Source organism: Biomphalaria glabrata, chromosome 3 (genome assembly GCF_947242115.1).
Source record: "Biomphalaria glabrata chromosome 3, xgBioGlab47.1, whole genome shotgun sequence".
NCBI classification, from domain to species: domain Eukaryota; kingdom Metazoa; phylum Mollusca; class Gastropoda; family Planorbidae; genus Biomphalaria; species Biomphalaria glabrata.
Window position 1 is genome coordinate 35,144,911 of NC_074713.1, and position 15,722 is coordinate 35,160,632.

Below are 15,722 nucleotides of genomic sequence, written 5' to 3' on the forward strand. Positions count from 1 at the left end.
TTTGCTCCTTCTCACTGACGTTCGATTGTTGTCGAAAGGTTAATGCTTGGCATTTTCTATTTTTGGCACTGTTTCAGAATTCAATTTTAAAACAAAATTGCTATTTTTACCAAGCGGAAATTGGATGTTACTATAGTATTTAACAGACTTGTTTCATAAATTTAAAGAAATTAACTTGCAGTTATAATATAAGGTGATTACCTAAATTTGAAAACATGTCAAGGGGTGTGCGAGACAAAAAAGTTTGGGAACCACTGGTTTAGACGATTAGATCTATATTGAAAATAGGGGCAGGAGGGGTACATATTACCTCTATTATCTAGCCCATGGGCGTAGCCAGGGGGGGGGGGGGTTGGGGTACGGACTTTAGTGAGTGATTTTTTACTTTGATTTTGTTTATTTTAGGTGAGATTTTAATACTAAACCATCACTTGCCCCAGCGCAGCCAAGGGGGTTTTGAGTTTTAAACCCCTAACAGTGGGTTCCTAACAGGGGGTTTTGAGTTTGGAACCCCCTACCGTGCCGGGGGGGGGGGGGGGGAGACGGGCTTTAGTGAGTGATTTTTTGTTTTGATTTTGTTTATTTTAGGTAACATTTTAATACTAAACCATCACTTGCCCCAGCGCAGCCAAGGGGGTTTTGAGTTTTAAACCCTAACAGGGGGTTCCTAACAGGGGGTTTTGAGTTTGAAACCCCCTACCATGGCGGGGGGGGGACGGACTTTAGTGAGTGATTTTTAGCGGCCCCCGTAAAGGGAAAAAGCCGCTATTAGGTTTGTGCAAAATGTCCGTCTGTCCGTCTGTCACACTCAGATCTCGAAAACTAGAAGAGATATGAAAAATATTATTTCATCATTAAATCCGGCTTGAAAAGTTTAGGTGCAACGGCTACTTTTGGTTTTCTAAAAGCAAACCGTTTAATTTATAAAATTAATTATGCAAGCGATTTTTTCATAACAATACACCAATTCTAAAACAATTACGTAAATGTAAGGGAGGCAATGTTACTATATGCTAACAAAGATGGACTATTTTTGTGTATTTTCAGTATCACTAAGTCAAATATATTTTTAAAATGTACAGGAAATGTTTACAACAAATACAAATAATAGTTAAAGACGTTTTTTCTGGTCAACTAGCTGCTAAAATTAAAAGAAAACATTTCTGTTTGTTTATAAAGGCTAATAATGCACTTTGTATGTAAATATCACGCACATTTTTTTAAATGGACTTTTTATGCAGCGATTTTCGTGCAGTAGCGTAACGTCGCAACATGATCAGGTGCTAAACCAATTCCTTAAACTTTTTTTAAAAATCAGATTTTATTTATTTTTTGTTTAGTGCCCCCATCCGAATAAAAGAAGCTTTTTTTTGTGCGTTTTGTCTGTTGGTCGGTCTGTCCGTCACGATTAGATTTAAAAAACTAGAACTCTAAAAGCTATTGAAAATCTGATTTACCCTTTAATGTTCCTCCAATAACATCTCAATAGTTTTAAGTATCTAAAATTGATTGTTCCGGATTTTTGTGTGCAAAACTAATCAACGCCAACAAATGTTTGTTTGCTCTTCTAACTTATATTACATTCAATTTCCATGCTTAAACGTTGCAAAAACACATTATCAATAATATAATGTTCCGTTTTTTATGTAAATAGCATATTAATGCTAAATCATAATCTCTATACTGACTTATATTTCATTAATTGTAAAAATGTTCCGGATATTGTTTTATAAAACATGAATTATGCCTAATGATTGTTTGAAATCGCATAAGGTTTTTAAAAAAAGTAATTTACTAGAATTGATTACTGAAAATTACTTTTTAGACATTTAATTTTCTTGTAAAACATAACATAGAAGTTTTGTAATCGATAAAGAAAGTTCCGGATTTTGTTTCTTACAAATCGTCGCCAGAAATTTCCGAATTTATTTAAAAATCTACTAACGCCAAATAATTGTTTGAACTCCCTCTTCTAATTAATAAACAAATAATCTTCTCATTTACGAAATAATGTTTTTACGGATTTTTATGAAAAATATTTTAACTCACTACTCTCTTACAGTACATTTAACTTTCTACCTAAAACATTAAAAAATCTAATTATCGTTAATATTATGTTCCGATTTTTAAGGAAAACAGAATCCAAACACCAAAGTAAGGTATGAAAATCTCTCCACGTGGCTGTAGTACATCTAATTTTTATACGAGACCATCCAAAAAATTTAATTAACGGTATTAGATTTATCTGAAATTCTCTTTTTCTTTTACTATTTATACAAACATCCGGAACAATCTATTATATAAACTTTTCAATTGTGTTCATACCTAAAAATTATTGCGATGTTTTGAAACGTAAAATAAAGGTTAATCAATTTTTAATAACTTTTAGTTGTTTTTTTTATATCAAGATAACGGACAGACCGACTGACAGACAAAACGCAAAAACAATGTGGCTTTGATCCTTTTTAAATAATATCTATTAGAACTCAGTGCACCAATGTCTATGAACCCTCGTTAAATATCTCGTGTAAATAAAGACATTTTTTTTTTATGGTACCGGTACTAGCCTATTGTGAGGTAATGGAATTTTTTTTCTTTGACGTCATATGAATGGACTCTTTAAATGTAATGTTAAAAGAACGCACTCGGTGCACCAATGTCTATTAACCCTCGAAAAAATTGCTAGTATTAATGAAAACATATTTTAGTCTAACTAAGCCTTGTGACGTAGTGTTTTTTTTTCCTTTGACGTCACATGGAATGAATTCTTTAAATGAAATGCTAAAAGAACGCACTCGGTGCACCAATGTCTATGAACACTCGAGAAATGGCTCGTGTTGATAAAGGTGATTTTTAGTCTAGCTAGGCCTTGTGACGTAGTGTTTTTTTTTCCTTTGACGTCATATGGAATGAATTCTTTAAATGAAATGCTAAAAGAACGCACTCGGTGCACCAATGTCTATGAACACTCGATAAAAGGCTCGTAATGATGAAGGCGATTTTTATTCTAGCTAGGCCGTGTGACGTAGTGTTTTTTTTTCCTTTGACGTCATATGGAATGAATTCTTTAAATGAAATGGTTAAAGAACGCACTCGGTGCACCAAAGTCTATGAACACTCGATAAATGGCTCTTATAGATGAAGGCGATTTTTAGTCTAGCTAGGCCGTGTGACGTAGTGTTTTTTTTCCCTCTGACGTTATATGGAATTAATTCTTCAAATGAAATGAAAAAAGAACTCGGTATAGTAATGTTTATTAAGCCTCGTTATGTGACTCGCGTTTAAAAAAAGAATGATATCTTGATTTAGATCTAATCTAGATTTTTTAAACTAGATCTAGATTTTTATTACAGTATATCTAGACCTGGATTTATATTCTAATTAAAATTATTTTAGAGACTAGATTAAGATGTAGAATTTCAATTTCTAAACTTAAAGTGTAAAAAAAAAGTGTAGATTTTCATTTCCAAACGTTTTGATCAATATTGTAATGTTTTAATATACTAAAACTAATCTACTATTTTTTTTATTAAATTTAAATTTACGGCAAATGAATCTTTGAAACATTATTACTTTTGACCATCGGATGGCTGCCTGGTCGTGCGGTTTGCGCGCTGGACTGTCGTTTAGATTTATGGATGGCCCAGGGTTCAAACCCTGCCCGCTCACATCCCCCGTCGTCCTGCGGGATGTTTGGACTAGGAAGTAATTATCTTCAACTCTGAAGGAACATCCGAAACGTGTAAAACATTTTACATCAAAATTAAATCACCTCTTGAATATTATTTGCGAATATGCAGATCCGACAGGGATCCGACTTCGACGGGGGCCGCCTCTGAGTTTGTGTAACACAAACTCTCTTTGTAATCTTGTTTGTTTTGATTTTGTTTATTTTAGGTAACATTTTAATTACTAAACCATCACTTGCTCCAGCGCAGCCAAGGGGATTTTGAGTTTTAAACCCCTACCAGGGGTTTTGAGTTTAAAACCCCCTGACAGGGGGTTTGGGATTTAAAAACCCCTACCAGGGAGTTTTTAGTTTGAAACCCCCTACCAGGGGGTTTTGAGTTTGAAACCCCCTACCTGGGGTTTTTGAGTTTGAAACCCCCTACCTGGGGTTTTTGCAGTTAAATCCTCCTCTTCTATGAAACAAAACAAAAAAATGCAAACGACAATCCCCAAATTCCAAGAACACAGTTAAGGAAGATTTTGATTTTAAAACCCCCTCCAAAATGTACGATAAACCCCCTCTTCAATATGAAAAAAAAAGCAAATTATGCACTCAAAATGTTATGAGCGTAGCTAAATGGGTTTTGACTCAGTTTTAAGTTTAAACTCCCCTCCAGTGGAGTTTGAAATAAGAAATACATCCTCAATAAAAAAAAAAATTAAAAAAAAGCAAATTACACACTCTAAAATCTATGAGCGTAGCCAAAGGGTTTTTGAGTTTAAACCCCCCGCCAGCGGGGTTTGAAGCTAAAAATACATCTTCAATGTAAAAAAAAACAAAAACAAATTACGCACTCAAAATGCTATGAGCGTTGCCAAGAGGGGTTTTGAGTTTAAATCCCCCTTCAGAAGGGTTTGATGCTAAAAAATACCTCTTCAATATAAAAAAAAGCAAATTACACACTAAAATTATTTGAGCGTAGGCAAGCCAATTGAGGGCTTTGAGTTTAAACTTCTTTCCTTCAGATGGTTTTGAGTTTAAAATCCCCCTACAGAGCGTTTTGAGGTGGAAAACCTCTATCTTCAATATTATTCTAAAGCAAACTACAGTTACCAATTTCTATGATCGTAGCTAAATGGGGTTTTGAATTAAAAAAAACAACAACAACGAAGTTATGAGATTTTTTAGTTTAAAACCCTCAACAGATGATTTTGACGATAAAAATTCCCTTTTTGATATAAACTAAAGCAAACTACAGTCACCTAATTCCAGTAGCGTATTCAAGAGAGACTACACATTTCTACCAGTGGCGTGGCTCCATTAATAAAGTGCAGTGAATAGTCATTCATCTGCCGAAATCGAAAAACACTAAATGTGGCTCAACAAAGATGGCTAAGACAGATTTAAGGAGTCAGTTATTGAGATCGGGTCTAAATCAAGGAAATCCTATAATATGCCGAACTGGGAGTCGACCCCTTAGTAAGATTGTGACAGAACGTCGCATGAGGTTTGCGGGACATGTTCTCCGACAAAATGAATTACACATAATAAGAGTTGCGATGACATCCTAGTAGGGCCTACAACTTGGCGCCACACATTCATGGAGGTCCTTAGAGCAGGTGGGAAGAGGCTTAAGACATTACCAGTGACAGATTTTTATGGAAACAGCTTGACGGCAAATGCGCCGAACGGCGCGGGAGGGTCTAAGTCAGTAAGAATAGCACATTAGGTTTTTGAAATAAGACTTTTTAATAGCAGGAAAATGCACTGTAGATACCTCAGAATATGCATTTTGTTGGCATTCAATACCAGAAATAGTGCTTGGCGGCCGGGCTTCGCGCTCCAAGCGCCCCCCCCCCCCGACCCCCTTGCTGTCAATGGCGGGGAGTCAACAATTTTTTCCACTAACTACAGGAAGAACCTATTCTAGGGCACAATAAACGTGTTAAGTAAGAATGAATGGTCAGAATGTAATAAAGATTATGTACACACACACACATATATACTAATATTTTTTTCGCGAGGGGGGCTGGCGGTGGAGGGGAGAAAAATCCCCCCTAACCCCCCCCCCCGAAAAAAAAATCCTGGCTACGCCCATGATCTAGCCTCTTCTTCCCTCAACAGTTTAAACGAGAAGTAAAGGAAAGATCATGCACTCTCTTATTTCTGCGGATAGTCCACGAGAAATCAAGAGGGGAAGGGGGGGGGGGACACGTAGTCACAAAATAGCAGGGCCGGACCGTTGTAACCAAAAAATATCACTTTATTTTTATTTCTACCTCACGTTAAAAAAAAAGGGGGGGGGGGGAGTCATCTACTCTGTAGTTAGTAGCCTAACTATCGAGGCGACACGGAGCACGATCAAGAGTTTGGACACCATGGAAAGATCACTCTTTTATTTTTGCAAGTCGGACGGAAGGAGTTATCCTAGGTAATTTAAGAGGCGAAAAAAAAAAGAGGGGTGGCGGGGTGGGGGAAGTAGTATTCATCCATCACTAAATAGCAGGGCCAGACTTCGCCATTGTAGAGCCCTATGCGAAACGGATTTCGCAGGTCCAAGTTTGTGTAGGGATACGGATAATAAGTGAAAATTAAGAGTTTGTATTACAAAATAAATTCGTCTTTGCATTTCATTCATTCTTTACTACGTACAGAATTACTTTACGAGTCCTGCGTGAAGCGAAGTCATACAGTATATCATAACAATTCTATTTTCTACATAGATCACGCTCAATAGCAAGAATTACCAAATATTACAATATATCTACGAGAATTGTTGATCTCAAGTAATTTTTCATTACTTTGAGGCGCGAGAAGCTATTCCTTCACTAGATACCACAATTGCGGGAATTGCATAATGCCGTTTTTTTTTATCGCGCGGAGGATTGGCGTTTTCCATATTGAATGACACCCCAAAATGACAATTCTCGTATATGTATTACAGGAGATTTGTATGAGTTTTCAAAAGATTTTAATAATTTCCGGATATTTCCAGGACTTTTTCGTATATTTTGCAATTTCAGGAGATTTCCAGGACCTCCTGTTACATCGACAGGAGGCCGCGGGAAATCTGTTATAAGTTATAAAATGGTTAAATTTAATAATTTATACACCTAAAATTAGCGCGGGTCCTATACAAGTGCGGTTGCATGGGTTGCAATAACCTAAGGTAATGGCCCTGTAAAATAGTGGCGTATGCTACTACGCCGGTCGACTAGTTTTAAATAATTTTGAACTGCGTTGACTAGATGACAATCAAATCGCCTTTCCTTGTGCAGTAACTCTGTAACTTGTAACGGGCCGATTCGCTGGTTAACAACACTCAATAGTATATTCATCTCATTAGATAGACTCTATCTAGTTCTAGTGAGTAATTGAGTATTTTATAGAATCTATAACGAATCTAGATTAGATTTTGATCTAGATGTACATTTAGATTAGATCCAGATGATCTACTAAAATCATCTAGACTAGATCATACTATTCATACCGTACCGTATATTGGCGTAAAACTATTTAGTTAATTTAGTATTAATTAAAGTTATACTTAACTATTCACTAGATTCATAGTGAGTCTAAGTCTTGAGTCTTAGTGACATAGACAGTTAGTAGATCAGATGATTATTGATAATGTTAATGACATAGACATAATCATTTCTAAAGACTCAAGATTAGATCTCAATCATAATGTCATAATGATGATGATGATGTATCAATGCTATCACTTAATCACTATCATCAAATTCAAATGATCATAATAATCATGTCATTCATATCATCATTATCATGTACCGGTATATCATAGTATACTATGATATATCATGATGTCGTAGAGATCTACTAGTTGATCTAGTCTAGATTCTAGATTATTATAATTATAATATTATATTATATTGTAGATCTAGATTAAGATATTATAAACTTTTAAAAGATATATACTCAAATGTAGTCTAGATTGAAGATTCTATTTACAATATAATACAAATTTTATATATATATATATATAGAGTATATATATACTAATACAGGATTGTTTGTAGACATTTATATGCAATAACAATTTTGTTAATTCATTTTTTTTTACAGTCATGCTTATTCTTTAACTATATTTGTGTGACTGTTTTTATCATTGTAGAAAACTTAAAGGTTTCTCTAGTACCGTAACACTAGTAAGATAATAGTTATTTCTAATTTAGTGAATACAAATCAGTCTTTTATATTTTCAGCCATGAAGATATTTACAGCAATCTGCTTAGTTGTTCTGTACTCCTTCGCTCTAGTTTCATCTGAAGTAGAGGCAGATGTTAAAGATGAAAAGGAAGTTGAAGAGAGTACAACAGGCAATGAGGAAGAAGTTGTGGATCCAGCCAAAGTAGAATATGCTAAGGGTTCAGTCTGTTCTTATTGCTCTTATTGTGAGGTAAAAGGAACATATTTTATAAATAATTTGTGCTTCGCTATCTGATTGTATGATTATTAAGAGAAAGCCTTTTTTATCTTTGGTCAGGAGAAACACCCCCAAATGACCTACTTAGGTGTTTTTTAATTAAAAATTATTATTTTTTTTTTGCAGCACAATGCTACGCTTCTCCTCTGTTTATTTGTTCTTCTCTGTCTCCTTATTATTCTCAGCTTTTCAATTAGCATAACACGGCATGTCACTGTCTACTTTGAGCATAATGTAGCTTAAACCTTTTTAAATGTATTTTTCAAAAAAATTTTTATACAGTGAAATTTAGTTTACACACAGACTTTTAACAGTGTAAAATATTAGCTTTACATATAGTTGAGAGATGGGAGAGGTTTGGCCTTAATGTCATTTCCTATTCTGCAGCATTGATTGTGTTACAAATTAAATCTACCGTATATAGAAGCATTTTTTATCTGGGAAATAGAAGAGTAGATCTACAAAATAATGTAGACATTTTATCTACTTAATTTCATTTATTATTAGATAAATAATTATAATAATAATAGTGTCAATGTCTTTGATTCCGAAGATTAAGGATGAGTGCAGTGTTTCACATGACTATGCTAACTCAGTTTCAACCTGCATATTTTTCTGAATCTTATGCAGACAAAGCCATTGTCTACCAGTGGTTTATATGTTGTTGTTTTTTTCATTCTCTGTGCTGTCTTCAATACAGGCTTTTCTTTGGGTCTCAAATGTGTGTCCCGCAGTCTTAGTAAAAGCTCTCGAACTGTATCTTCAGAGGCCATCTGATGCCAGCCACTTTCCTCTGTCAGTGAGGGCAAGTTGGCACCTGAGTTGATCCATATAGCGCTTATGGTGGGCACCTCTATTACACTACCCTCTTTTAAGCTCACCTAAGAAGATTGCCTTTGGCATGCAGTCATCTCCCATGTAGGATAAGTGTTGAACCCAGCACAGCTGTCAAATGGTAATTAGTGCTTCTACACTGTCCACACCAGCCTTATAGTTGTTTGTAATGTAGTTTTGCCAGCGTATGCCCATTATGGAGCGAACGCACCTTTGGTGGAAGCATTCAAGGAGCCTTTTGTATGGCTCTGAGACCAGGGTGCTCTATTGAAGAGATTTAATGAGCGCCTCATAAAAAAGACATTCTTTATTATGTTAGTGTTAGTCCAAGTAAAGGGTCAGTACATTTGCTGTCATGACAAGGTTAAGCCATGATTGTATTTGTCTGGTTTTACAATAGTTTTAAATATGATGATATTTATAATTCTTTTTTCTTTAAAATTTGTAAAGAAGGTTTACTCTATGCAGTATGTTATAAAAGTAAATGTAAAGCATTTGATTGAAATAAAAGGCTAATGTACATTTCTATGTAATTCAACATCACAAAATAATTGTTGGAAGGAAAAAAGTAATAAAGAAAAGTAAGTCTCAATAATAGAGCAAGTGAAATGGATTGTGAAGCTTGGTTCCAGATAAAAGGAATACTAGGATTGAATTGAAATAAAAATATCTTAATTTTTCTAATTTATTTTTTTGTTTACAGTTCTGTAAATTGTGTTCAGACTGTCCATGTGAGACCAGCAAATCTAAACCCAATTGCAAAATGTGCAAGGTATTATGTATTCCTCAATCTCTTTAAATAATCAGTTGTTTTCTTTTTTTACACTACCAGTATATACATTTATGTATCCAAGGTGACGTTCCAGTCCCCTTAGTTTCCCCCTCTCTATTTTATTCCCTCATTTTCCCTTGTCTTTTGTCTCGACCCTTTCCCACTTTGTTTCCTGATCCTTTTATAGTTGACCTACTGACCCCTCTTTCCCTCATGCTCCTCTCTCTTACCATCTCTACTCTCTGCTCTAAAGATGGTTTAGGTTGTTTCAAACATTGTGTCACTAAGGAAAACAATGTTAAAGCTAGCATTCATATAACTGTTGTGATGTGACTGGGCATTTCAGTGCATTATTATACTTTCCCCAACTAATTTCAGGTACCCATTAGAGTTGTAAGAGATCCTGAAGTTAAAAAATCCTCTTTACCAATCTTTTTTAGGCCCATTTGTTCAGAAGCACTTGCTATCATGCCCCTGTTAAATAGTTAATCAACATAGATTAAAAATGTATATGATTCATTCAAATTTTTATCTTGTGAATATTTGTTTTTTAATACCAGTATTGCAAGTTCTGCTATCTCTGTGATGCTTTCTGTGATACTGTATGTACTGCAGGTAAGTTGAACTAGTATGTTATATAGTAGTTAGCATTTATTACATTAACTATTTACCCCATTTTCACATAAATATCAGAGATAGGTTTGATTTCATCATATTTTCAATACCTGATATTTTCATAGAAAATATTGTGTACAGTAAAAACTGAATCCTACAACTCGCACCCTTGTATGTGCTAAGATTGACTTTCCATAAACTACTGGTACCGGTACCTAAAGTTGTTGCTCATCAGATGCCTGTCCCTTGAGACATAATCATGCTTCAGTTGTTCCAACAAACATTACATTGAGTGCAACATGCTTGTGAATACAAGTCTTTGGTTGGCTCAATTTTCAGTTTAACTTATTATTTACTTTCATGGCTTATTTTTGGTTTTCTATATTTTTTTTTTTGATGGTACCATTTTTTTATTAGCTGCAGACATTCAAAGCTTTGACTTAACAAAATTATGTGGAAGAAATGTCTCAAACTTGACAACTGTAAAAATAAAAAATTGTACTAGTGACAGTTAAAGTTAAGACGTTACAAAATATTGTCAATTTCTCACTTGACACTTGATTCAGCACATCTTACATGCATTAAATAGAACAAAATTGTCTGTCACCATCTTGTCATTGTGGTGCTTAAATATACTGTAAAGCATCAGCTTTTTTTTTTCTTTCACACTGGTATTGGCAAAATCAAATCCTATGCTTGGGAGGTGTTTCAATATATTGATGCTCTTCAAAGTGTTGGTGGTTGACATTTGCATATCTTGACATTTAATGTTATTAAATCTCAGTGAAAATTTTGAGGTGATAAAAATGTTGTTAGATGTTCTGCATTTATCTAACCGTACTTGATTCAAGCTAGGTTTGCTCCTTGTGAATCATTGATTAGTATTCTACAATTTAAATATCTAACCATACTTGATTCAAGTTAGGTTGTAAACCAATGATTAGTATAGCTAAATTTAACCATCTAACCATATTTGATTCAAGCTAGGTTGGGAATCAGTGATAATTGTTCTACAATTTAACCTATTGTGGTTTGATATATTAGCTAAATTTAACCATCTAACCATATTTGATTCAAGCTAGGTTGGGAATCAGTGATAATTGTTCTACAATTTAACCAATTGTGGTTTGATTTATTTGGCTTTAAGGTTATTACAATATATATATTTTTTTCCTTTCAGGTGGTATTTTAGATCGAGTTTCTGGTGCTATTGTTAAGTGAGTAATTTGCCTGCATTTTTTTTAATTGGAAAAATTAATCATTGTTGGTGGTACCAAATTTGAGATGCACATAAGATTAAAAGAAGTTATTTAAAGCTTTTTAAGATCTCTTGTTTCTTTCAATGCTTAAAATGAAAAATAAACCCTTAAAATGGAAACCTTGATCCTGTAATTCATCAGTCCTATTGGACTCTTTCTTTGACCATTTCTTTTTAAAAAGCTTCATTGATTAAGATAATATTGCCAGTCAAAGATTTCAATAAAGAATGTCATTAAAAATTCCAATAATATTAATTTTCATATCAATAAGCCATTTTCTAAATGTTGGAAAAATAATTTGGGGAATTCTTGTTCTGTTAAGTATCAAAGCTCATATACTTATTATAATATATACTATTAAATACATACTGGGTATATCAAACCATACAAACCAAACATTGGAGGGTCGTTATTAGTTAAAATTAAATCTAAAGCATCATTAAACCATTATTTACATCTGGTGTGCTATAAAGCTATCACTTAAAATATCTCTCATTCAAGTATAAATAAAAATCTTGTTACTGTATGATTAGCATAAGCTTGCTAAATGTTCTAGATTATGTTGAAAGGAAATGGTCTGTGTGCTTAATTTTATTTTTTACAAAAGTAATAATGTAAATAAATTACTGCCTCACTAGAATATTTGAAATGTATTTTTAGCTCTCTACCGACATTTAACAAGGAAGAAGTAGATGGAGATATTGACTCAGTCAAAGACTGGATCAAGAGAAAAGATGAGCTTTAGAAGACTGGAATGGAATACTGTAGTATTTTTACAAATTATTTTTATACATGATATTTTGTTTTGTTATTAATTTAAATTGTGTACTATCAAATTCTGCCTGGAATTTAAAAGATTATTACCGTATATTAGGTATTTTATTTTTATGTTATATTCGGTATGAAATATAATTTTTACTCCTGAGATCAAATGTACATATTTCTTTACAACTACAACAAAATTCCACATGGTAATATTTTGTTTCAATTTCAAGTGTAGGTCAAATATAATTTTGTATTTTATATCATTATGCACAACTTAGTGATGTACATAACTAAACAACGTTGTTGTTTTTTTTCAACGTCAAAATTGACCTTTGTTTCATATACATTTAGGCGCACATAGCATGTGTTGATGTGTCTGGATTATTGTTTTCAAGTTCCAGCTCTGTCCTTAACTGTAGGGTGTGATGGACATAGAATGCACTAAGCATTTTCTCAAGTCACACATTTGTGTGTATGTGTGTATGTATGTTGATGAAGTGTAATGGTCATCCATTGTTAAACATTCCACTATTTATCATCAACTTGTACCATGTTGAATCAAGCTTGGTCAACATTAACTTAATTTGTTTTGTTGAATTTTTTAAAACTGTTTTTTTAAAGTGTTTTTTCTGGCTTGCAAATATTTGTCTAGTTTTTAAGATCATGTTGATTTTATATTGAAAAATAAATTTGGTTTTCATTTAAATCGTAAGGATTTTGCATTTAAAAAACTTGATTTAAAAAAGCAAATTCAAATTATGATGTATTTTGTGTTGTATTTAATAAATTATAAAATTTTGTCTTGCATGTTTTATTAATTTTGTTTAAAATATTATTTTCTTAAAATTCAAAGTAACTAGCTAGGTTTTAACAAATATGCTACTTTTAAGTCATAAAAGGCCTTTTTTTGTGTGTGTAAATTTTGTTCTTTCGTCGTCAAACCTATCTTGTTGAAACAAACAACTTCATTCATTAGATTGAAACCTAGACACAAGAATCTAAAGGTTTTGGTTGGATATGAGAGTGAAATTAAGATACATTGTAACATATTGTTATAACCAATGCTTTTTTTTTTTGTAAAGAAATAGGTGCCAGTACTCTGTGATGGATTGCCTAACTATTAACTACTAATAAATTAATAATAGACGTTAAAATACAAGAAAAGTAATAATTTTTTCCCCACATTGAAAAAGGTGCCAGTACACGTACCGGTGCGTACCATCACAAAAAAAGCATTGGTTATAACCCTGGTGGTGGTGCGGATTGGGGAAGTGGTGTTTGTGTAGTCAGCAGATACGAATCGCCCCAGGCCAGTGCTAAATGAGCGGTCAACCTTGACGAGCAGGGACTAGAAGACCTTTTGGGGCCCTATATAAAGAGCGATGTCAAGTGAGTCACAACTTCTCAATGTAAGATTCTATATGTTATGACTAAAGTTCAACAAGGTATAGAGAAGCCAGTAGAGTTCTTGCTACAACAGTACAGAGTTGATAAGGCGGTTCAGATATCCAAGGCAGAACATTTGTACAGTCAGTGTTACGTGTTGCCAATTGTACAATATTGGCTGTGATTTATTGCACATAAACATACATTATTTTGAAGAGCTGAGTTGGTAGAGTGCAGTTTGCAGAGAGCCTGAATAGTGAGAACAATATATTACTGAGCCACACACTAAATCAGGCTTAAAACTTTTAAAACTAGCTACAAACATTTGCCAAAATTACTTGATACATTTGCAATTAAAATGTTAAACTAGACAATAAATGGCTTTAAGTTTACTTTAAGTTAAAGTATTAGTATTTTACTTTGTTTTAAAGGTTATATAATAAATTAGTATTCATTATTGAGCATACATTTTGTGCCAAAACATTTATTATGGCTAGGGTAATCTATAAACTGTAAAAAGTTATCAGTAGTTAAACTGACAATTAAATGAACCTGGACACAATGGTAGTGGCCTACTTTGGTTAATGGTAGCAAGTTAAGTACCTTGTTCAATTGTGCGTAGCCAGGATTTTTTTTTTTCAGAGGATTTGGGGAGGACATGTTCTTTCCATTTTGTTTTTCTTTGCACACACAATATAATCTATAAATTTATGTAATCTGTTGCAAGTTGACTTGTGGCTCCAAACAGCTAGGTTAAATAATTTTAAATAAGTAAGTGAATAACTTCTCTTGTGTACAAAAACAATAACTTGAGTTGAGAAATACATTTTATGATAATGAAATACACTGATACCGGTATTTAAACAAAATCTAACTCACAACAAAAACACGTCTTTACTCTTTCATGCCTCTAGATCATCTGTCGTTCTTAAAACTTGCAATACGCTGGATGGTGGCCAACTTTTTCCTCCCGTGTGCCAATTTGTTTTCCTTGTAATTCAGATGTAATGTACACACGTTTACCTCCTGTTAGTCTTAAATTTAAAAGTATTTGATAATTTTGATTATTTCTAAATGTGCAACTAATAATATGTGAACACTGTTAGCAGTCGTAGATAAAACAAATAATATCTCGTAGATAACACCACCATCATTAAAGAGACTTTTTCATTTTGCTTTCACCAAATCTGTAATATCATGAGTTACATTCGTAAGTGAATACAGTTCTTCAAATTGGAATCTGACACTTGCAAATCAAGTTTGTTCTTGATCATTTTCATTGATGAAAATGTTTTTGTGCATCTGTATGTTGATCTTAGTTCTGCAAAATGTTCACATAGTAATGACCACCAAAATGTAAGCATTTCAGATGCATTTTGGGATTGAGGAAATGTAATCATATTTCAGTTCGTTTGTATATTAATAGATATCTTTGGAATATTTCGTTCAGCAAGTCATTAAAACAGTTATTAATAAAGGCCTTATGAAATTTTAAATATACGCTTTACAATAGACTTGATCTTGAAACACATCTACTTTGTTCTTTTAACTGATATCATATACATGATTTTGGAAACCTGAGTTGTCAAGTCATTTAAGTTGGTAGTGTCGTGTGGTGCAGTTTGCTGAGAGCCTGTATTATACTGTATAGTAAGAACTGTTACTGTTACATTATAATACTGAGCCACACACTAAATCAGGCTTAAACTTTTAAACTAGATACAAACATTTGTCAAAGTCTCAACAAGCTACGCCCATGGTTGAAACTATATTTTTAACTTGCAGACATAATAGATGTTTGAAATGATCGTTATCGATCCTTCTAGATCTAGCTACACAATTTTAATAGAGAATAAGGATGATTGGGAGGGGATATCAAAACTGTAGGGGTGCAAACCTATATAAGTAGATCGTTAGTATAGAAATATATATATATATATATAGGTATGGGGTCACAAAGTTGTCGATGAGTGG

The 15,722-nt window shown here is 33.4% G+C and overlaps 1 protein-coding gene across 1 annotated transcript; it reads left to right on the forward strand.

Annotated features, from left to right (window-relative positions):
- Positions 1–6,889: 6,889 nt before the first annotated feature.
- LOC106053756 (sarcoplasmic reticulum histidine-rich calcium-binding protein-like) lies at positions 6,890–13,163 on the forward strand. The gene is made up of 6 exons (XM_013209370.2): positions 6,890–7,036; positions 7,897–8,090; positions 9,655–9,723; positions 10,284–10,338; positions 11,519–11,555; positions 12,258–13,163. Exons 2-6 carry the CDS (start codon positions 7,899–7,901, stop codon positions 12,340–12,342), a joined length of 438 nt encoding a protein of 145 aa, XP_013064824.2. The 5' UTR covers positions 6,890–7,036; positions 7,897–7,898; the 3' UTR covers positions 12,343–13,163.
- The last annotated feature ends 2,559 nt before the right edge of the window (positions 13,164–15,722 follow it).